Below are 14,662 nucleotides of genomic sequence, written 5' to 3' on the forward strand. Positions count from 1 at the left end.
GTGGGAGAAGATGAAAGCAGTTTCCACCGAAACACTCTGTTAAATTGGACCAGTAAAGCAGTGATGGTATGGTAGAGAGCAGTAAGAGAGAAGAAAGTGGAGACCGCAGTAGTAGAGTTGAAGAGAAAAGGGAAAGAAGTGAGGGGCGCCTTGAAGGAGAAGAGCTCTTAAAGGCAGCCAACAAAACAGACAATAGTTGAGAGACCGATTCCTAATATAAAAGAAAAAGAAGACTGGTCAGCTGCGTCATCAGGGAAAGGCTTTGTAGGGGTAAGTACCTCTCTGTTGTCACCTTGTCTTTCCAGTGTTATTAAGGAAAATAAAGATACTGGCTTTGAATGGAAGTTAGATAAACGACCCCAAAAATATTAATTAAGCTGTGATGCCTTTGGGATTTAGTTGAATCAGTAAAAACGAGTCAGAAAAGTTCATTGCATGTGATTGGCAGGGAAGATTATGTTGTGGCCTTGCTGTTGGTGAGGGGAAACTATAGTGTGATGATGCATATAGGTCACTATTATATTACATCTGCAATGCGCTCATTACATCGTCAACACTGCCTCACAGGGCAGGTCAATAACTCAACAGCTTCCTGTGTGCAGCCGACTCAGCCATAATTATGGGTCTTAAAAACAAAAAAAAACACTTTCAGAATGGGTTACAAACGAGATAAATTAAGGTCAGGTTTAGGCTTAGGGGCAAAGTGGATCCTATGTGTGAGGACTGTAAACATAGAGACAGAAAGAAGAGGTGAAGGGTTACCAACCTGAGAACAGAGCAGCATTACGAGCTCCACCACAGACGTGCTAGACTTCATGCACACCAGACCTGCAGCACGGAGACATACAGCAAGTAAAGATCCTCTCTTCCTTTTTCTCTGACACACAAACACACACTCCGCCGCGAGACACAAAAATATCATCAAAGAATTCACTGTAGTGTCAGTGGTTTCTGTTATTGTATACAGTAATCGTAGTCAGGTTTATAAAAAAAGCATGCCACAGAGAAGACAGGAACAAACAGTAGAGCGAAAGATGAGAAAGAAGAAAGTGGGGGAGGGAGAAGAGGGAGCAGGAGAAGAGGGAGAGATCAACATTGAGACAGTGGTTCACAAAAACAGGACACCAGGAAGCAGGTGGGCAGAGGGAGAAAGCATCACATTTAGTACAATCTGTAATATCAGTAGTATTAATACCAACACTGAACATAATCTCATTTATGAGAGTCATTGCCTAGCTAGCTGTTGTGAAAATAGTAGTGAATACTGACTTCATACCTGCTTGACGGATGAGTGAAGCAGCCAGCTCAAAGACACTCACCCACTCATTCACTCACTCTCAACTAATCACACAGAAACACATCCACTCGTCCGCTCACTTTCTCTCAGTCTTTATCATACACAGAGGTCGCGGTGAGGGACAGTGAATGGGGAGACTCCACAGAGAGACGCCAGTTAGAAAAAAGGAGCCGTGTACAGCACCTGTACCTTCTATGAGCAGTTCCTGCCCATGGCTACCCAGCAGCGTCCTAGACAGGAAGGGAGCAAAGTCCACAAAAATCTCCCTCAGCAGGGGCGCCACTTTCTCCAGAGCGCGCTCGAGCTTGGTGGTGATACTGTGGCGGAAATAAGTCAGAAAAAGTTGAAAGGAATAGGAGTGGAGATAAAACAAGCAACATACAGATGACGTCAGAAGAGCATGTGAGGAAGGTGTTATGCAGTTGGTGAGAAATGGAGCGAGAAAACCATAGAAATGAGTAGAGAGAGGTGAGGAAACGGGAGGAGGGAAAGCACAGGATACATTACAGAGGAGAGGAGACGGGAAAGGGCGAGCTGAGATACGTTTACCAGAAAGAAATAGAAAAATGTTTGATATGAACACAGAAGACAGTAAAAATGTACTGAATTAAAGCCTATGTAATGATGTTTTGGTATGGAAGCACTATGCCTGGGTTAGTATTGGTAAGGAAAGATTGATGGTGATCTAATTTTAAGGCTAATTGTTAATCAACTTATGGATGGGTGAAGCTGGAAGTGCAATAAAAGCTAAACGTCTTTAAAAAGTGTCCTTACTTTAAACGGCATGTTTTCTATGTTGACTAGTGCCTTTGTGATCATGTGCAGAGTAAAATACTTCTCTTATATATGTTCAGTTAACAAATGGAGAAAGTAAGGCAAGAAGAGTGTATAGCCAAGCAGACTAAAATATGGAGCCGTACTGTACAAGCATGTGACTTCTGAAACAGACCTGGGTCACTAGTGTTTACAAATTCTTAATTTGGCTTCAAGCTGCTCAGAGCAGCCGATCGGTGACATTTGCTAAAGTTACAGCGAAGGTTAAAACAAGCAAAGTGTTGCCACAAGTTTGACTCAGGTCTGATCTTGAGTTTGGGGTTAGTGTGAGGAGACGACCATGCCAGAAGTGACAGAGTTGACTGTGCTAATATAAAACATATGATTAATGCTAACTGAAGCTGTTAGCAAAGATATCTGTCCTTCCTCCCATGGCATTCTGGGAACATTTAGTAGTGGATTGGATGTAGCAGAGGGTGTGTGGGTGGGGCATGGGGAGAGGACGAGTATCTCCTTGCCTAAAACACTGTCCTGCATCTCGGGGAGCTGCCTGGAAGCCTGCCAGAGAGCTAAAAGACTTGAGCTCAGGGGGCGTCTGACCGCTGCGCAGCGCACACTGCGCCACCTCGCAATAGGCACTGCAAGACAAACCACACACACAGACATGCGCACTGATTAAAAGAACACATGCACACACACCCTCTCACATGCGTGTGCACTTTCAGAAGCACACGTAACTGCACATATCATTATAAACGGTTTGACAGGTCTACGGAGAGAGTACATTGACATAAATATTACAGTTGCTACAAGCTGCTACAATGTTCAAAGGAATTATATATTATTTCTTATTTCGTAATGCTATTTCCTAATTATTAACATATTACATATTGCAGATCAACTTATACTTCATTAGCGAGAGTCAAATGTCTATACAAGGTATGGAAACACAATTAAAACACAGATTTTTGTTTATGACAATCTCATTTACATGTTTTCACAAAAGTAATCCAGTTGGACGGCTGATATTTTCATACTCTACAGTATATTGTATATTAAATTATATTATATAATTTTAATATAAAGTATATTAAAGTGTTATGTCAGGGATAAAGAGCACCATAATGTAGACTGAGTAAAATGTTGTGGGTGGTATGTGTGCATGTGAGCAGAAAATATGAATGTGAGAGTCACCACAGATTGAGTAATTTTACTATCTTTCAGAAGAATTATTATTAGTCGATATCAGCTTTAAAGAGCAATATTTGAATCAATCCAATATCCTTTTCATGGCTCATAACTCAATGTGGAACTGACATTTGTGTGACTTTTGATTTCTAGTAATTTGTCACCCAGTACAACTGTCAAATTTGCAATTCAAGTTTTGTCTTTTGGTTTAAAACGGGGTTAATTATTCCAACATGTCGGGCATCTACATTGTGCCTGACATTCTTTCAAAGTGATTATGATTATTAAGGTATTGTTACCAAGGCTTCAAAAAGCATGTGGCTGCACCCTAGTTGTCCCCAATTTAACCCTGCTGTATAATATCGGTGATGACTGTGAGAGTGAGCTGCTAGTGAGAATACTTTTGGGAATGATGAAGACCTAAGTGTGACATAAAAGAGGGACAGGAATGAAGTGGGGAAATGGGAGGCACTCATAAAACAGACAAATCAACATAAAAACTAAAAGCCAAAAGAAGAAAAATAAAAAATAAAAGAAGAGCGGCAGGAAGGTGAATGATTGAAGCGATAAAAAGCTTTGTCATGTAGTGAGCTCTGACCTCATATTCTCCATTGAGTCTTCTGGCATGGGGGCCACCGTCTGCACCGCTGGCAGATTCTTACTAGTTGCACCGTTTACAAACGACGAAGAAGACGAGGAGGAAGAGGAGGCAGAGTCTGTGGCACCTAGACAGGACAGAGAGATGGGAGAGTGAGGAAAAATAAAACAGACATTTTGGTAACATAAATCAAGCGTGACCAAGATTATCGTGCAGGATAACAATAAAAGAAATGTATTAATGTCTCGGCCAGTTGCAACCAAATTCAATTTGGATAGCATTTCAGCAGCCGTGCTGCTGCTTGTCTTCTGGTAATGGCCTCTGTTTGTGAAAATAGCTTTCAATCAATATACAGAATCCACTGAAGGGAACAAATCCCTTCCTTCTCCATTATTCATGTATGATAGAAAGAATCTGCTGAATATGATACTGCATGGAAACAGCACTGATCTGCATGTCAGCTGATGTGTATTTGATTCTTATCTTGTTCTCAATTAATTTAAACGTAATACCATATTTGGGTAAAATAATATCTGATATAGGCTTTTCTCTCTTCTTTTTTTTCCTGCATGGAGTATCACATGCTTGAAGGGTACTTTCTTGTCAATGGCCAAGATATTTAACACTTGCTGTATGGTCTTTATTGATCTGGATCTCGCCCTTGAAATAGTCTACAACTAACCATGAAAGCCTTTGCCGATAAAATTGGTTCACTTTGTGTCTATTCTGGTGTGTTGCGACTGAAATAACTCTGCTTCATGGAGCGGCTTTTAAATTGCTCGAGGCCTTTTTCACAAAAGACGTTGTCATACAGCGGGGAACAGTCTGCTGCCTCTTCTTAAATGCACAGTAGATAAATACAGTGGTGTGAACAGCATGTGTGTTTATACTGTAAGTGCACTATATCTCTCTCTCACCTGTAGTGTTGATCATGCTCTTGGGTGTTGCGGTTGCAGCTGCAAAAATGTTGGGTGTGCTGCCGGCAGTAACTGCTCCACTAGTGGTGGGCGTGCCCACCGTGTTGACTGACAGGCTGCCAGGTGGCGGCTTTTTAACTGGAACCATAACACTCCTGTATGAGTTGGGACACAAAGGCATCAGACACAATCCACAATACTCTTTATCAAATGATCCCCAGTGATACCTTGGATCTGGGTGTTGGTCACTGGTAACTGTTTGTTTATGTCACTGTAGGATACAACAAGTATAGCATGCTTTTTGAAATACATGAAATGTTACTAATTTGTGCAGAAACCGCATGATTTGCACAACAATTTAGTTTCTATATGGTGTAAAGGTTTCAACGAGGTATTATCTAGGAAGTGTGGCCATACAGCAGCAATTGTTTAGAAGAACTAACATTTGGGTTTAAAAAAAAGCAATGTATTTGCCACTCATTTCTATCAATCAGTTGTTTCATGCATGCCTTCATGGGCCAGACAGATACATCTGACGGACATCTTGGAAATGGATTTGGAGCCATTCGTAATCTATTATGCACGCTGTCTTCAATCAATAGCTCAGCTCTCAAGGACTGCCACAGAGCAGGATCAAGAAGACTAAGTGATGCACAGAAGATACAAACAGGTCATCACTCAGTGGAGAGTCTATATGTTAACAGTTTGGACAAGTGAGGAAAATTGTGTTTATGTCCTGCCATGTCCTAATATTTATTCATTCAGTAACAATATCTCTATCCCTACAATATGTTAGTCTGACAGAGTCTAAAATCAGTAGAAAACAATAATACAATTACTCATGTTTTATTAATGTAGCATCCCTGCTAGTAAAAACATTTTTTTTAAATTGAATTCTCAAATTGAATGTGTCTATTCACAAATATGTAATGCACAGTAAATGCAAGAAACTAACAAGCATTTGTGCAGGCTTCACATTTTATTTGGTATTATCTGTGTATTTTTTGGAGTTCTACTGAATAAATCTGAGACTGTTGACGAGTAAAGAACATTATGTAAGTTTGTAAATGTTTCCATCCAAAAGGGAAGGTCATTTTCTAAATACTAATCAATTGATTTCTGTGTCCATTGTTTTAACAAAACTGATGTACAGCAATTTGACAAATTAGCAGTACACTGAAACCCATCACCACAAGATCAGTATTTGGCTGGTTAATTGATGGATGTGTCAATAATAACTGATCTTCTGCCTCTTGCAGGTCAAACAGTAACTGGGACTGACCTGTCAAAGGAGTGGAACTGCATGGGCAGCATGGGGTGTGTCTTCAGGGCAGGGTCTGGGTGATAGGGCGTGGGCCCAGACTCTTGTCCCAAATCCCCGCCATCAACTGGAGCCGCCACCAAGCTCTTCAGGATCTCCTACATTTCAGAGAGAACAACCCATCTGGTGACTACAGGACAAGTTGTGAGGAGTTCAACGGCATGACTAAATCTTTGGCTGTTTTTTCTTTACTGAATTTAGGCTATGCAGGGTTCACACAGCTTTGAAAGAGTAAGACTCAAGCACTTTAAAAGGTACCTTTACAAAAATGCACACTCTCAAAGCCTTTGTGATCACATATAAATTGTTACTTTAAATGCAATTCTGAAAAATAAAGTTTACAGAATTCCTTTGTACACACAGCAATCAATGTATATTTTATATTTTATGTAATATGACGACAGGATTGTTTCATTTCAAACATCAAAGAGTTTTGCTTTACATGAGCGATGAGGAGATTAAAAACCACATTATGAAAATCATAAATCAGTATATTAAAATTCAAGCATATTCCTAAACTTAATTAATACAAATGTCAAGACTTTGCACGAACCATGTATAAGAACAGTGTTCATGTTTTAATGATATTTCACTTTATACTGTACAACTTCACTGAAAGTTGCATTTGTGGAAAGACACCGATCCCATTCACAACTGGCATTAAAATCTGCCTTCAGGTGATCAACCACAAACACACAGCTAAAAATACAGATGTGGCTTGATTACTAAAGCCACATTTGAAATTGTCCAGGGATAAATGGCACATAAATAATGTAGGATAAATGCAAATGTTCTGACCACATTGGACCAGATGTATCATCTCTCTCTTATCGCCAGGTCTGAATGGAGGACACACACACCAACCTTCACATTGATGCCTTTGCTTGTTTGGCTGATGCTGGAGATGGACGACGGTGGGGCTTGGCTGTTGGGGTTGTGGGGAGAATCCAGAAGGCTCTCCTGTGACCTCCTAACATCAGACAGACTACACAGCAGATCTGTGCCTCCTCCCCCAACTCCACCCCCCATGTCTCTGTCTCTATCTGTCTCTCTCCCCACCAGGCCAAGGCCGAGCCCCAGACCCATCTCTGAGCCGTTCAGGGATCCGGCCACATGGCCCTCTTCTCCGATGCCCGAGTCTGTGTGGGGGAGGCCGGCCCGTGGGGAGTCGTCCACTGGGGTGGGGATCTGTTTGTCCCGGTCAGAGAAGGCTGTGGATGGGTGCTCTGGAACAACACACACAACAATCACTTTAAAATAGTGTTTCTTTTTTTAAAAATGCATTCCACAATATATTGTCTGTTTTTATTCCTTCTAATCTATTTTCTCCTGCTTATAAGCAGTAAGTATATATAACCTGTAAGCTTTATTTATCTGTCAAGTAATACTCATATTTCTTCCTTCTTCTATTTTCCATCCTCGAATTGTCTCATATTCTTGACAAAGGTATTGTTGTTTGCCTGAAGCGAGTATTCACTATACAAATGCTACAATGATGAGTCACCACCAGCCCATCCAAGATTACTCTCTGATGTTGAGGATAATGCAAAAAGAAAAACAGAATCACCTGTACTGGTTGGGGAGTTTATCTCGTGGCGGATGCTTCTCCCTGATAGGCTGGTCGACCTGCCAATCTCTCGCTGGGGTTCCAAAATGTCCCGGTACTTAGATACCATGAGAACTGAGATAAAGTAGACGACTGCCAGCGCCAGAAACTGAGCCTGCTTACTGTCATCCTATGGCAGAATCACACACACACACACACACACACACACACACACACACACACACACACACACACACACACACACACACACACACACACACGTATTCAGTGAAAACAACTCACAATCAAAATAAACAGGTGTTTTTGTTCTGGACTTGCACATAGTATACACTAAAAATATACACGAAAACGTGCTTACCACATCTCTGAAAACCACAGCTCGTAGACGATTGATATCTACATCCTGCAGGAGTCTGTCTGGATCCTGCTAAATATGGGAGACAGAATGTCAAATGTGGTGCGCTATACATATATGCATGTTTCTGTGTCAGATTTCAAGTGCTGTGTGCATTTGATTTGAGTGTGTGCGTGGTACCTTGCTGGTGGTGGAGGCACTGTGGAGGCTGTCCTGTGACTTGCTGCTGGTTAAGGAGGACTTGCAGCTTCGATCTCTCTGTCTCTGTCTGCACTCCAGACAGTTCCTCACTGCCACGCAGCAAACTGATGGATGCAGAGATGAAAACTGTAAGTATTTCATACTGGAGCTGGCTTTTTCTTTTTCTCTTTTTTTCTAGAAATAGCATTTCTTTTGAGAAGAAAAAAAACAAAGTGGGTATAATTCCTCCAATTTATTTATTGGCTTCTGTTTCTTAACTCCTTTGAGGTACTTTTGATGCAGCCCTACTGAAAAAGGCAATGAAGCCGTGTGTGAGTCTAATGCTATAGTCAAAATACATCAGAAATCCAAGACTTTAATACATCAAACTAGAACACACCCAGGCGGAGGCATTGCCTCATCAGCCCTCCTGACGACATGTTCTTCTCTGCTTCAATCTCGCTGAAGTTGAGAGAGCTGGCGAACACCAGAACGTCCACCATGGCCATGAGACGAGACAGGAAGGTGACCGCTGTCTCTGAAGACATGCCCTGTGTCGCCTCGATGTTCTCCAACTCCGTCTGGAAAAGGGAGGATAAATACACACACGCTTGCCAGTTATTCATTGACAGACTATGTAGGCATGTAAACAATAAACTGGATGCTCTCTCACTGCTTTTAGAAAAGTGGTGAGATACTGTAGCATCATACTTTATTTTTTACATTAGAAGTATCCTTTAGAAAAGGTATTATCCTCATGTCTTACATGAGCATGGCCACAACGATCATGGCTAGTTGTACAAACAAACAGGTAAAGCAACCTTGAGTATCATGCATAATTATATGATGAAATCTGGCAACGTGAGGTGTTCTACACAACACACAGGAAGTACAGCCTGATGACACACAGGTAATGGTAACAGTGGGATTGTGACAGTAGCAGTGTACAGGCTAACCCAATAGCTCGCCAAGAATGTATTTCATGGAAATTAAACAAAGTCCCTATTTGTTGACACCAACCAAATAATCCAATGTTCAGTATATCTCCATTGACAATAAATCTTCAGGCAGCAAAGCAGGGGTTAAAACTTGCAAACCAAGTGTGTGGTTTGCTGTGTCTCTGCTTCAGTAAGCAGGGTGTGCAGGGCTGTGGAGAGTCGACAAAGTGCAAGCATCTGGAGGCTCATCAGAGCAAGTCAGCACAAACATTTGGGGAATAACAGACACACAAGGTGAGGACAGAGGGACTTGGGTTGGTGCTCTTAGCTCTTCTGGTGATGGTGGGAGTCTTAGGTTCATTACGCACCTCTCCCCCTGCGCCTCCTCCCCCAGGAACAGGGGTCACCTCCTCTCCCTTTGACCCCCTCTGGGGTACGGCTCCTCCTGCCTTCTTTAGTGTTGATACAAATGGGACAGGCTTAGCAGATGCAACCCCAAGGATTTATGGAAAACTCTCATGCTTTTTCTCTCATAAAACATCTGTTTTCACCTCTAAATAAATCTTCTCACTGAAATTTTCCGATTATCGATACGGCCTTTTAAACTTTTCTTTTCCCCTTATTTGTATAATATTTTAACCACTTTAGAATATTATACAAAGAGTATGTCTCTATACAAAGAGTATCTTGTTCATTATATTTAGTTCCTATGAATTTAAGAACTAGATTGCACTGAGACAGAAAGGTCAATAGATACAAACAGTATATGGGGGAGTACTGATTAGCAGCAAAGAAGCACAACAAATAGAAACACTATGGATGCCAGACAAGCAAGGTTTAGTGTAAGTCACAATGGTAAATAAAACAAAACAAAGTATTAGTAGAATAGAAAGAGAGGAAGAAACTGCAACTTACAGTGTTGGCACTATTCTTAGAACTCTGCACAAATGCAAAAACAGAGACAAAAAAGACAAGAAAATACACAGAATACATGTAACACAGAGAGGAAAAGAAAAAAGATGAATAAAGTAAATAGATCATCAAATTATCAAATTAAATAGATTGTTAATTAAAGGATTAGAACAAACCTTAAATAAAGGTTAAAATACTGCGCAACAGGTGTTAGATAAGCAAAACTAAAAACTAAACAGAACCCTTTGCAAGTATAAAATGAAACCTTTAAGATTTTTGAAGTAAAATTAGATTTTTTGATCTATTGGGATTTTACTTTACTTCCTAACAAATATTTAACCTATTAAATCATGCAAGATAAACGCTGCCCTGAGCTTGGGGGGGAATCAGATTCAGCAAGTTCTTCAAAGTCTGTATTTGGGGTTACCGCCTGAGTTACAGGCCTATGAGGCAGCTGTTGACCTGCAGTTTCCCCTCCTACCACAGAGGTGCAGAGTAGAGCCACTTACAGAAGGGGAGGTGGCAGCAGACAGGAGAGGCAAGATGCCTCCACAGGCGATGATGATGTTGTCCACCATCTGAGAAATGAGGTGGATCGTGTTGTGGACGAAGATAATGTTCTCGTTGCTGTTCACAAAATCCATAACCGACTTGGTAGAGTGGCTGAAATAGAAGATAAGAGTTGGACGGACGATACAAAACTACAGTTTGGAAATCATAGTAACACATCACTGAATATCCTCAGTCTAATCTAATTTTCAATACATGTGTGATCAATACGGATGAAACGGCCCAGAAAAAACGACATAAGTGTTTGTAGTTTTTAGCTTATAAAGCTCACCTCCTCCACACATGCACGTCAGTCTCCAGGGCGAACAGCAGGTCGGTGAGCAACCTCTGGTGCATTGGAGACCACTTGAATTCTGGGATGCGGAACATGGTTGTGCGCGGGCCGGGGCTAAACTGCCGGCGCTGCTCCTCCGTCATGGGCATTCCCCTGAAGCCTAGGTCAACGCGGAGGTCCCGCTCCAGCTGGGCTGCTGTACGACCATGGAGAGCCTGCAACGTGGTGGGGGAAAAACTTGGTCAGCCAGCAAAGGGCTTTCAGTACATCTCTAACTAGTATACTAATATAAAACTTGGCATGCATATAGTTATGAAATTGAATTTCATAAGAGAAACAGATGACTCTCTGGGACTTCTTATTCTGTATTCCCTGATTTAGTAGAGAAATAGTTTATGTGTGGGCAGACACTCTTCAGACACTTTTCTGCTGCTCTTTACGCCAATCAATACACACAGCAATCACACGGGGTGGCAGTGGCCTTAAAGTTGGGGAAGAAGGCTTGTGATCAAGGTGTGTTAGGTTTTAGTAGAAAGAGAACAGAATGATGCAATATATATCTTTCTTCTATTCTCTTTTCAACATATTTTACTTGCTAGCTGACAATCAAAACCATGTATCTTTATATTTTTTGAGAAATAAACAAATACACTTTTTACCATATGGGCTATAGCTACATGAGACCATAACAGTCTAGAAGTATGCACAATTGCAGCCCACAGTTTGAATAACCTAGAAACGTACTTGCAGACTTGTGTGAACAAGATAAATCAGACACATGTACACACGTAAACACACCTGAGTGGTCGCAGTAGTTTGGATCTTCTTTGTGTCCTTGTCTTTCCCATCATCTGACCTCTCTGTATCAGAGGTGGTACTGGTTGTGTCCCCCCCAGTCTTAAGTCCCGCAGCCTCTCCCTCTGCCCCGGCTGTGCCCTCTCCCTCTGCAAAATCTGGTCTCGATGATGCCTGAATCTGGGCTTGGAGCTCAGCCTCAGCAATAGTGCTGATGTCAGCAAGAGGGCTCTGGATCTTGAAGGGCCCGTCCTCTGGAAGGTCCCCAGAAGTGTGGCTCTGGGTCTGAGTTAGATCAGAGCCGCAGCTAGTCATGTGGGCCAGCAGGCTCAGGTCATCACTGGCGCTGGTGGTGGAGTGAGCCGGGACTGGGCCAGATGGAGTAGGCTGGTCTGTACTTGGCAGCACAAGGGGGTCTGTGGCTGCCAGAGCTGGAAGCAGCTTCTCGTCAACCTGGAAGTGATGAATAGGGTAATACAAAATAAAAAAAACACTGAGGCATCAGGAAAAGGACTTTTGGCAAATTAGAAAGACTAAGATGGACAGAAAGTAGTACACTGATTTTTGGTATTATATTTGAGGTCAGCAGGGAAAGATGTGGCTCCTCAGATAAAACTTTAAGTAATCAATCTTCACGTCCTACCTTGCTGAAGAGAAATCCGTTGTTGCTTGGGACACTGTCCTTCTCGTCAGCCAATGTGATGAGTGGACCCATGTTCCCATCATCCTCCAGACTGACTCCCGAAAGCCCCAGGCTTGACCCCATCCCAACCCCTGAGCCTGGCGTGTCATCTTTAGGCGCCAGGGTTCCATTTATATTTTGAACTACAGCGCAGTAAGCACTGTCCAGAAGAGAATCCACCTCAACCAGAGGTCCGTTCTCTAATCCACCCCCACCTCCTCCGCCCACACCTCCACTGAGGCCTTCTGGAGACAAGTCCAGGTCATCCAACTTAACTTCTGTGGCCTCTACCTTCTCCGCTTTAATGTCTACCAGCAGGTCGTGGACCTCCACCCTCACCCCAGGAGCAGCGCTCTGCTCACCGGGTGTCAGGGCTTCTCCGTTGGGTCGCTTCACGACGCCTTCTGCGAGGAGGTTGCGCGAGTCTCCACCAGCCCCCTCGCTGTACTCGGCTTCGCTCTCAGGTGTCTGTGTCTGGGAGTTGTCGTCAATCTCGAGGTTGCCATTGACGACAGGGGCAGCTGTAGCGGAAAGCCCAGAGATGGTGGACACAGAGCCTTTCTTCCCCTTCTTCATGTTCTCCTCTTCTTGGCGCTGGTACTCTTCGTACATCTTAGCCAAGTACTCTTTATGGGCTTCGTAAGTGACCTGTGATAGATGGTGGGGATATAATTGGCTAAGTGATCAGAGCACAAGCAGTGTCAACGGTTAAGCTTCTCATCAATAACTTCTTCACCAGGGAGTCCTGAAGGGGCTCATAGATCATCTGTACCAAAGGTAAAAACTGGGACACTAGCCTATCGTAACTATTCAACCATCATCCATAAGAAAATGATCAAGTAAAATTTCCACCATTGAACAGTGAACAGTGAGATGATCGGTGATTAAATATTTTATTTATTATGAATCAAAGGTCAGCATGTTACTCCCCATGGGCCTCAATGAAATGATAAACAATCGTCAATATGTTTAAATCAATGAAGCATTTAATTAAAGCTTTACTCAAAGTATCAAATACTATACCAACAAATCGATGTCATCAGTACTATGTCTTAATTTTTGCTGCTATAGATTTTAAATAAAGTTTGAGAAAATATTAACCAAAGATCTCTCCCAACGCCATGCAGATCTAACAAATCAGTATCTCCATTAGTAAGTGTATTTAGCGAGAATGACATCAGACAAAGAGGAAAAATTACATTAAAGAGAAGACTAACAGTGTCTGGGAGGAAAAGTGCTTTTCCTGTATATTCTAATGTATATTATTGATTAATTAATATGCAATTGTCAATGGAATTAAGTAGTGATTGACGTTGCTATTACGTCAACCTTCCTTGTCTATTTATTCTTGTACCTTTACAATGCTTCTACGGGATTTATTAATATCTCAAATTGCCTCTCAACAACTTCCAGAAAACAGGTTGTATTTTTCGCGTGAAGCAGTTACAGTGATTGTGATTGCAACAGCCTGATAAATGTCACATGTAGTTTGGCTGCATGGAATTCTCATCTATTAAGGATCTTCTGGATGCAAACATTTGTATTTCTTCATGCTTGATGCAAAATGTTGAGTGTGAGAAGATGGCTTTGCTCCTTAATGCTTGAAGTGCATATCTTACCTTGGAGTGTGCGATGGATAGGGTATCAACCCAGACCCGCCACCCTCCCCATTCGTATTTGATAGCATGGTAGAGCAGGATCCTAAAGATGTTGTACACCATCTCGGTTATTTTCTGCTCCTCAGGGCTCTTGGGGTTTATATATCCAAGGGAGAACATCCAGTCCTGCCACACAGAGCACTGAAGCAGGCAGCTGGTACACAACAAAAACAATGTATGAGGCTGCAGCATGAGCTTAATATCAAGATACAACAATCATCGCAAGAAGCAGAAGACATGTTGCTGAATAAAAGCAATGTCGTCATTTGTTTTTCTCTTACCGACGGTTTTCGCGGCTGTTGCTGAAGAGTTTTATCATGTCAGAAAGAAATAGTCTTCTGACTTCCATCAGCTCAGAACTGGGAGAGGAGTTCTTCAGCAGGGTGGCCACAACCTTAAGAATCACTGGGAGGTAAACATCGTGGAATAGGGAGAGGAAAGGGAAGAAGAACAAGATGAAAGAGTAAGCAAATATAGAAACAGTATTTTGAATGAGAGAGAAAAATGTGAGGGACAGGAGAGTGAGAGGCAGATCAATAAGTGGGAGATGGCAGCACTGTCGGCTGCTGAATTGAGGCTTTGTTGTTTGTTTACTGGCATTAAAAAATACCAGATTATTGGCAGACCAAAGAACAC

General features: G+C 42.1%; 1 protein-coding gene across 4 annotated transcripts in view; it reads right to left on the reverse strand.

Moving 5' to 3' along the window:
• The window catches only part of LOC306751932 (neurobeachin-like), a gene marked incomplete at both ends in the record, with an annotated part of 85,013 nt that overhangs the window by 12,900 nt on the left and 57,451 nt on the right, over positions 1-14,662 (reverse strand). For 3 of the 4 annotated variants that reach the window (XM_079235598.1, XM_079235597.1, XM_079235596.1), the window contains 19 exons: positions 767-828; positions 1,481-1,614; positions 2,590-2,709; positions 3,858-3,984; positions 4,775-4,929; positions 6,057-6,193; positions 6,960-7,321; positions 7,663-7,831; positions 8,021-8,089; positions 8,198-8,322; positions 8,598-8,778; positions 9,504-9,587; positions 10,051-10,074; positions 10,557-10,710; positions 10,889-11,106; positions 11,690-12,139; positions 12,330-13,016; positions 13,988-14,180; positions 14,308-14,431. In XM_079235598.1, the coding sequence (XP_079091724.1) occupies positions 767-828; positions 1,481-1,614; positions 2,590-2,709; positions 3,858-3,984; positions 4,775-4,929; positions 6,057-6,193; positions 6,960-7,321; positions 7,663-7,831; positions 8,021-8,089; positions 8,198-8,322; positions 8,598-8,778; positions 9,504-9,587; positions 10,051-10,074; positions 10,557-10,710; positions 10,889-11,106; positions 11,690-12,139; positions 12,330-13,016; positions 13,988-14,180; positions 14,308-14,431 (3,575 nt within the window). Of the gene's footprint in view, positions 1-766; positions 829-1,480; positions 1,615-2,589; positions 2,710-3,857; positions 3,985-4,774; positions 4,930-6,056; positions 6,194-6,959; positions 7,322-7,662; positions 7,832-8,020; positions 8,090-8,197; positions 8,323-8,597; positions 8,779-9,503; positions 9,588-10,050; positions 10,075-10,528; positions 10,711-10,888; positions 11,107-11,689; positions 12,140-12,329; positions 13,017-13,987; positions 14,181-14,307; positions 14,432-14,662 lie in introns of all 4 variants that reach the window. The other variant, XM_079235595.1, reaches the window with a different exon arrangement.

This window comes from Taurulus bubalis, assembly GCF_910589615.1.
Source record: "Taurulus bubalis genome assembly, chromosome: 2".
In the NCBI taxonomy this organism is placed as follows: domain Eukaryota; kingdom Metazoa; phylum Chordata; class Actinopteri; order Perciformes; family Cottidae; genus Taurulus; species Taurulus bubalis.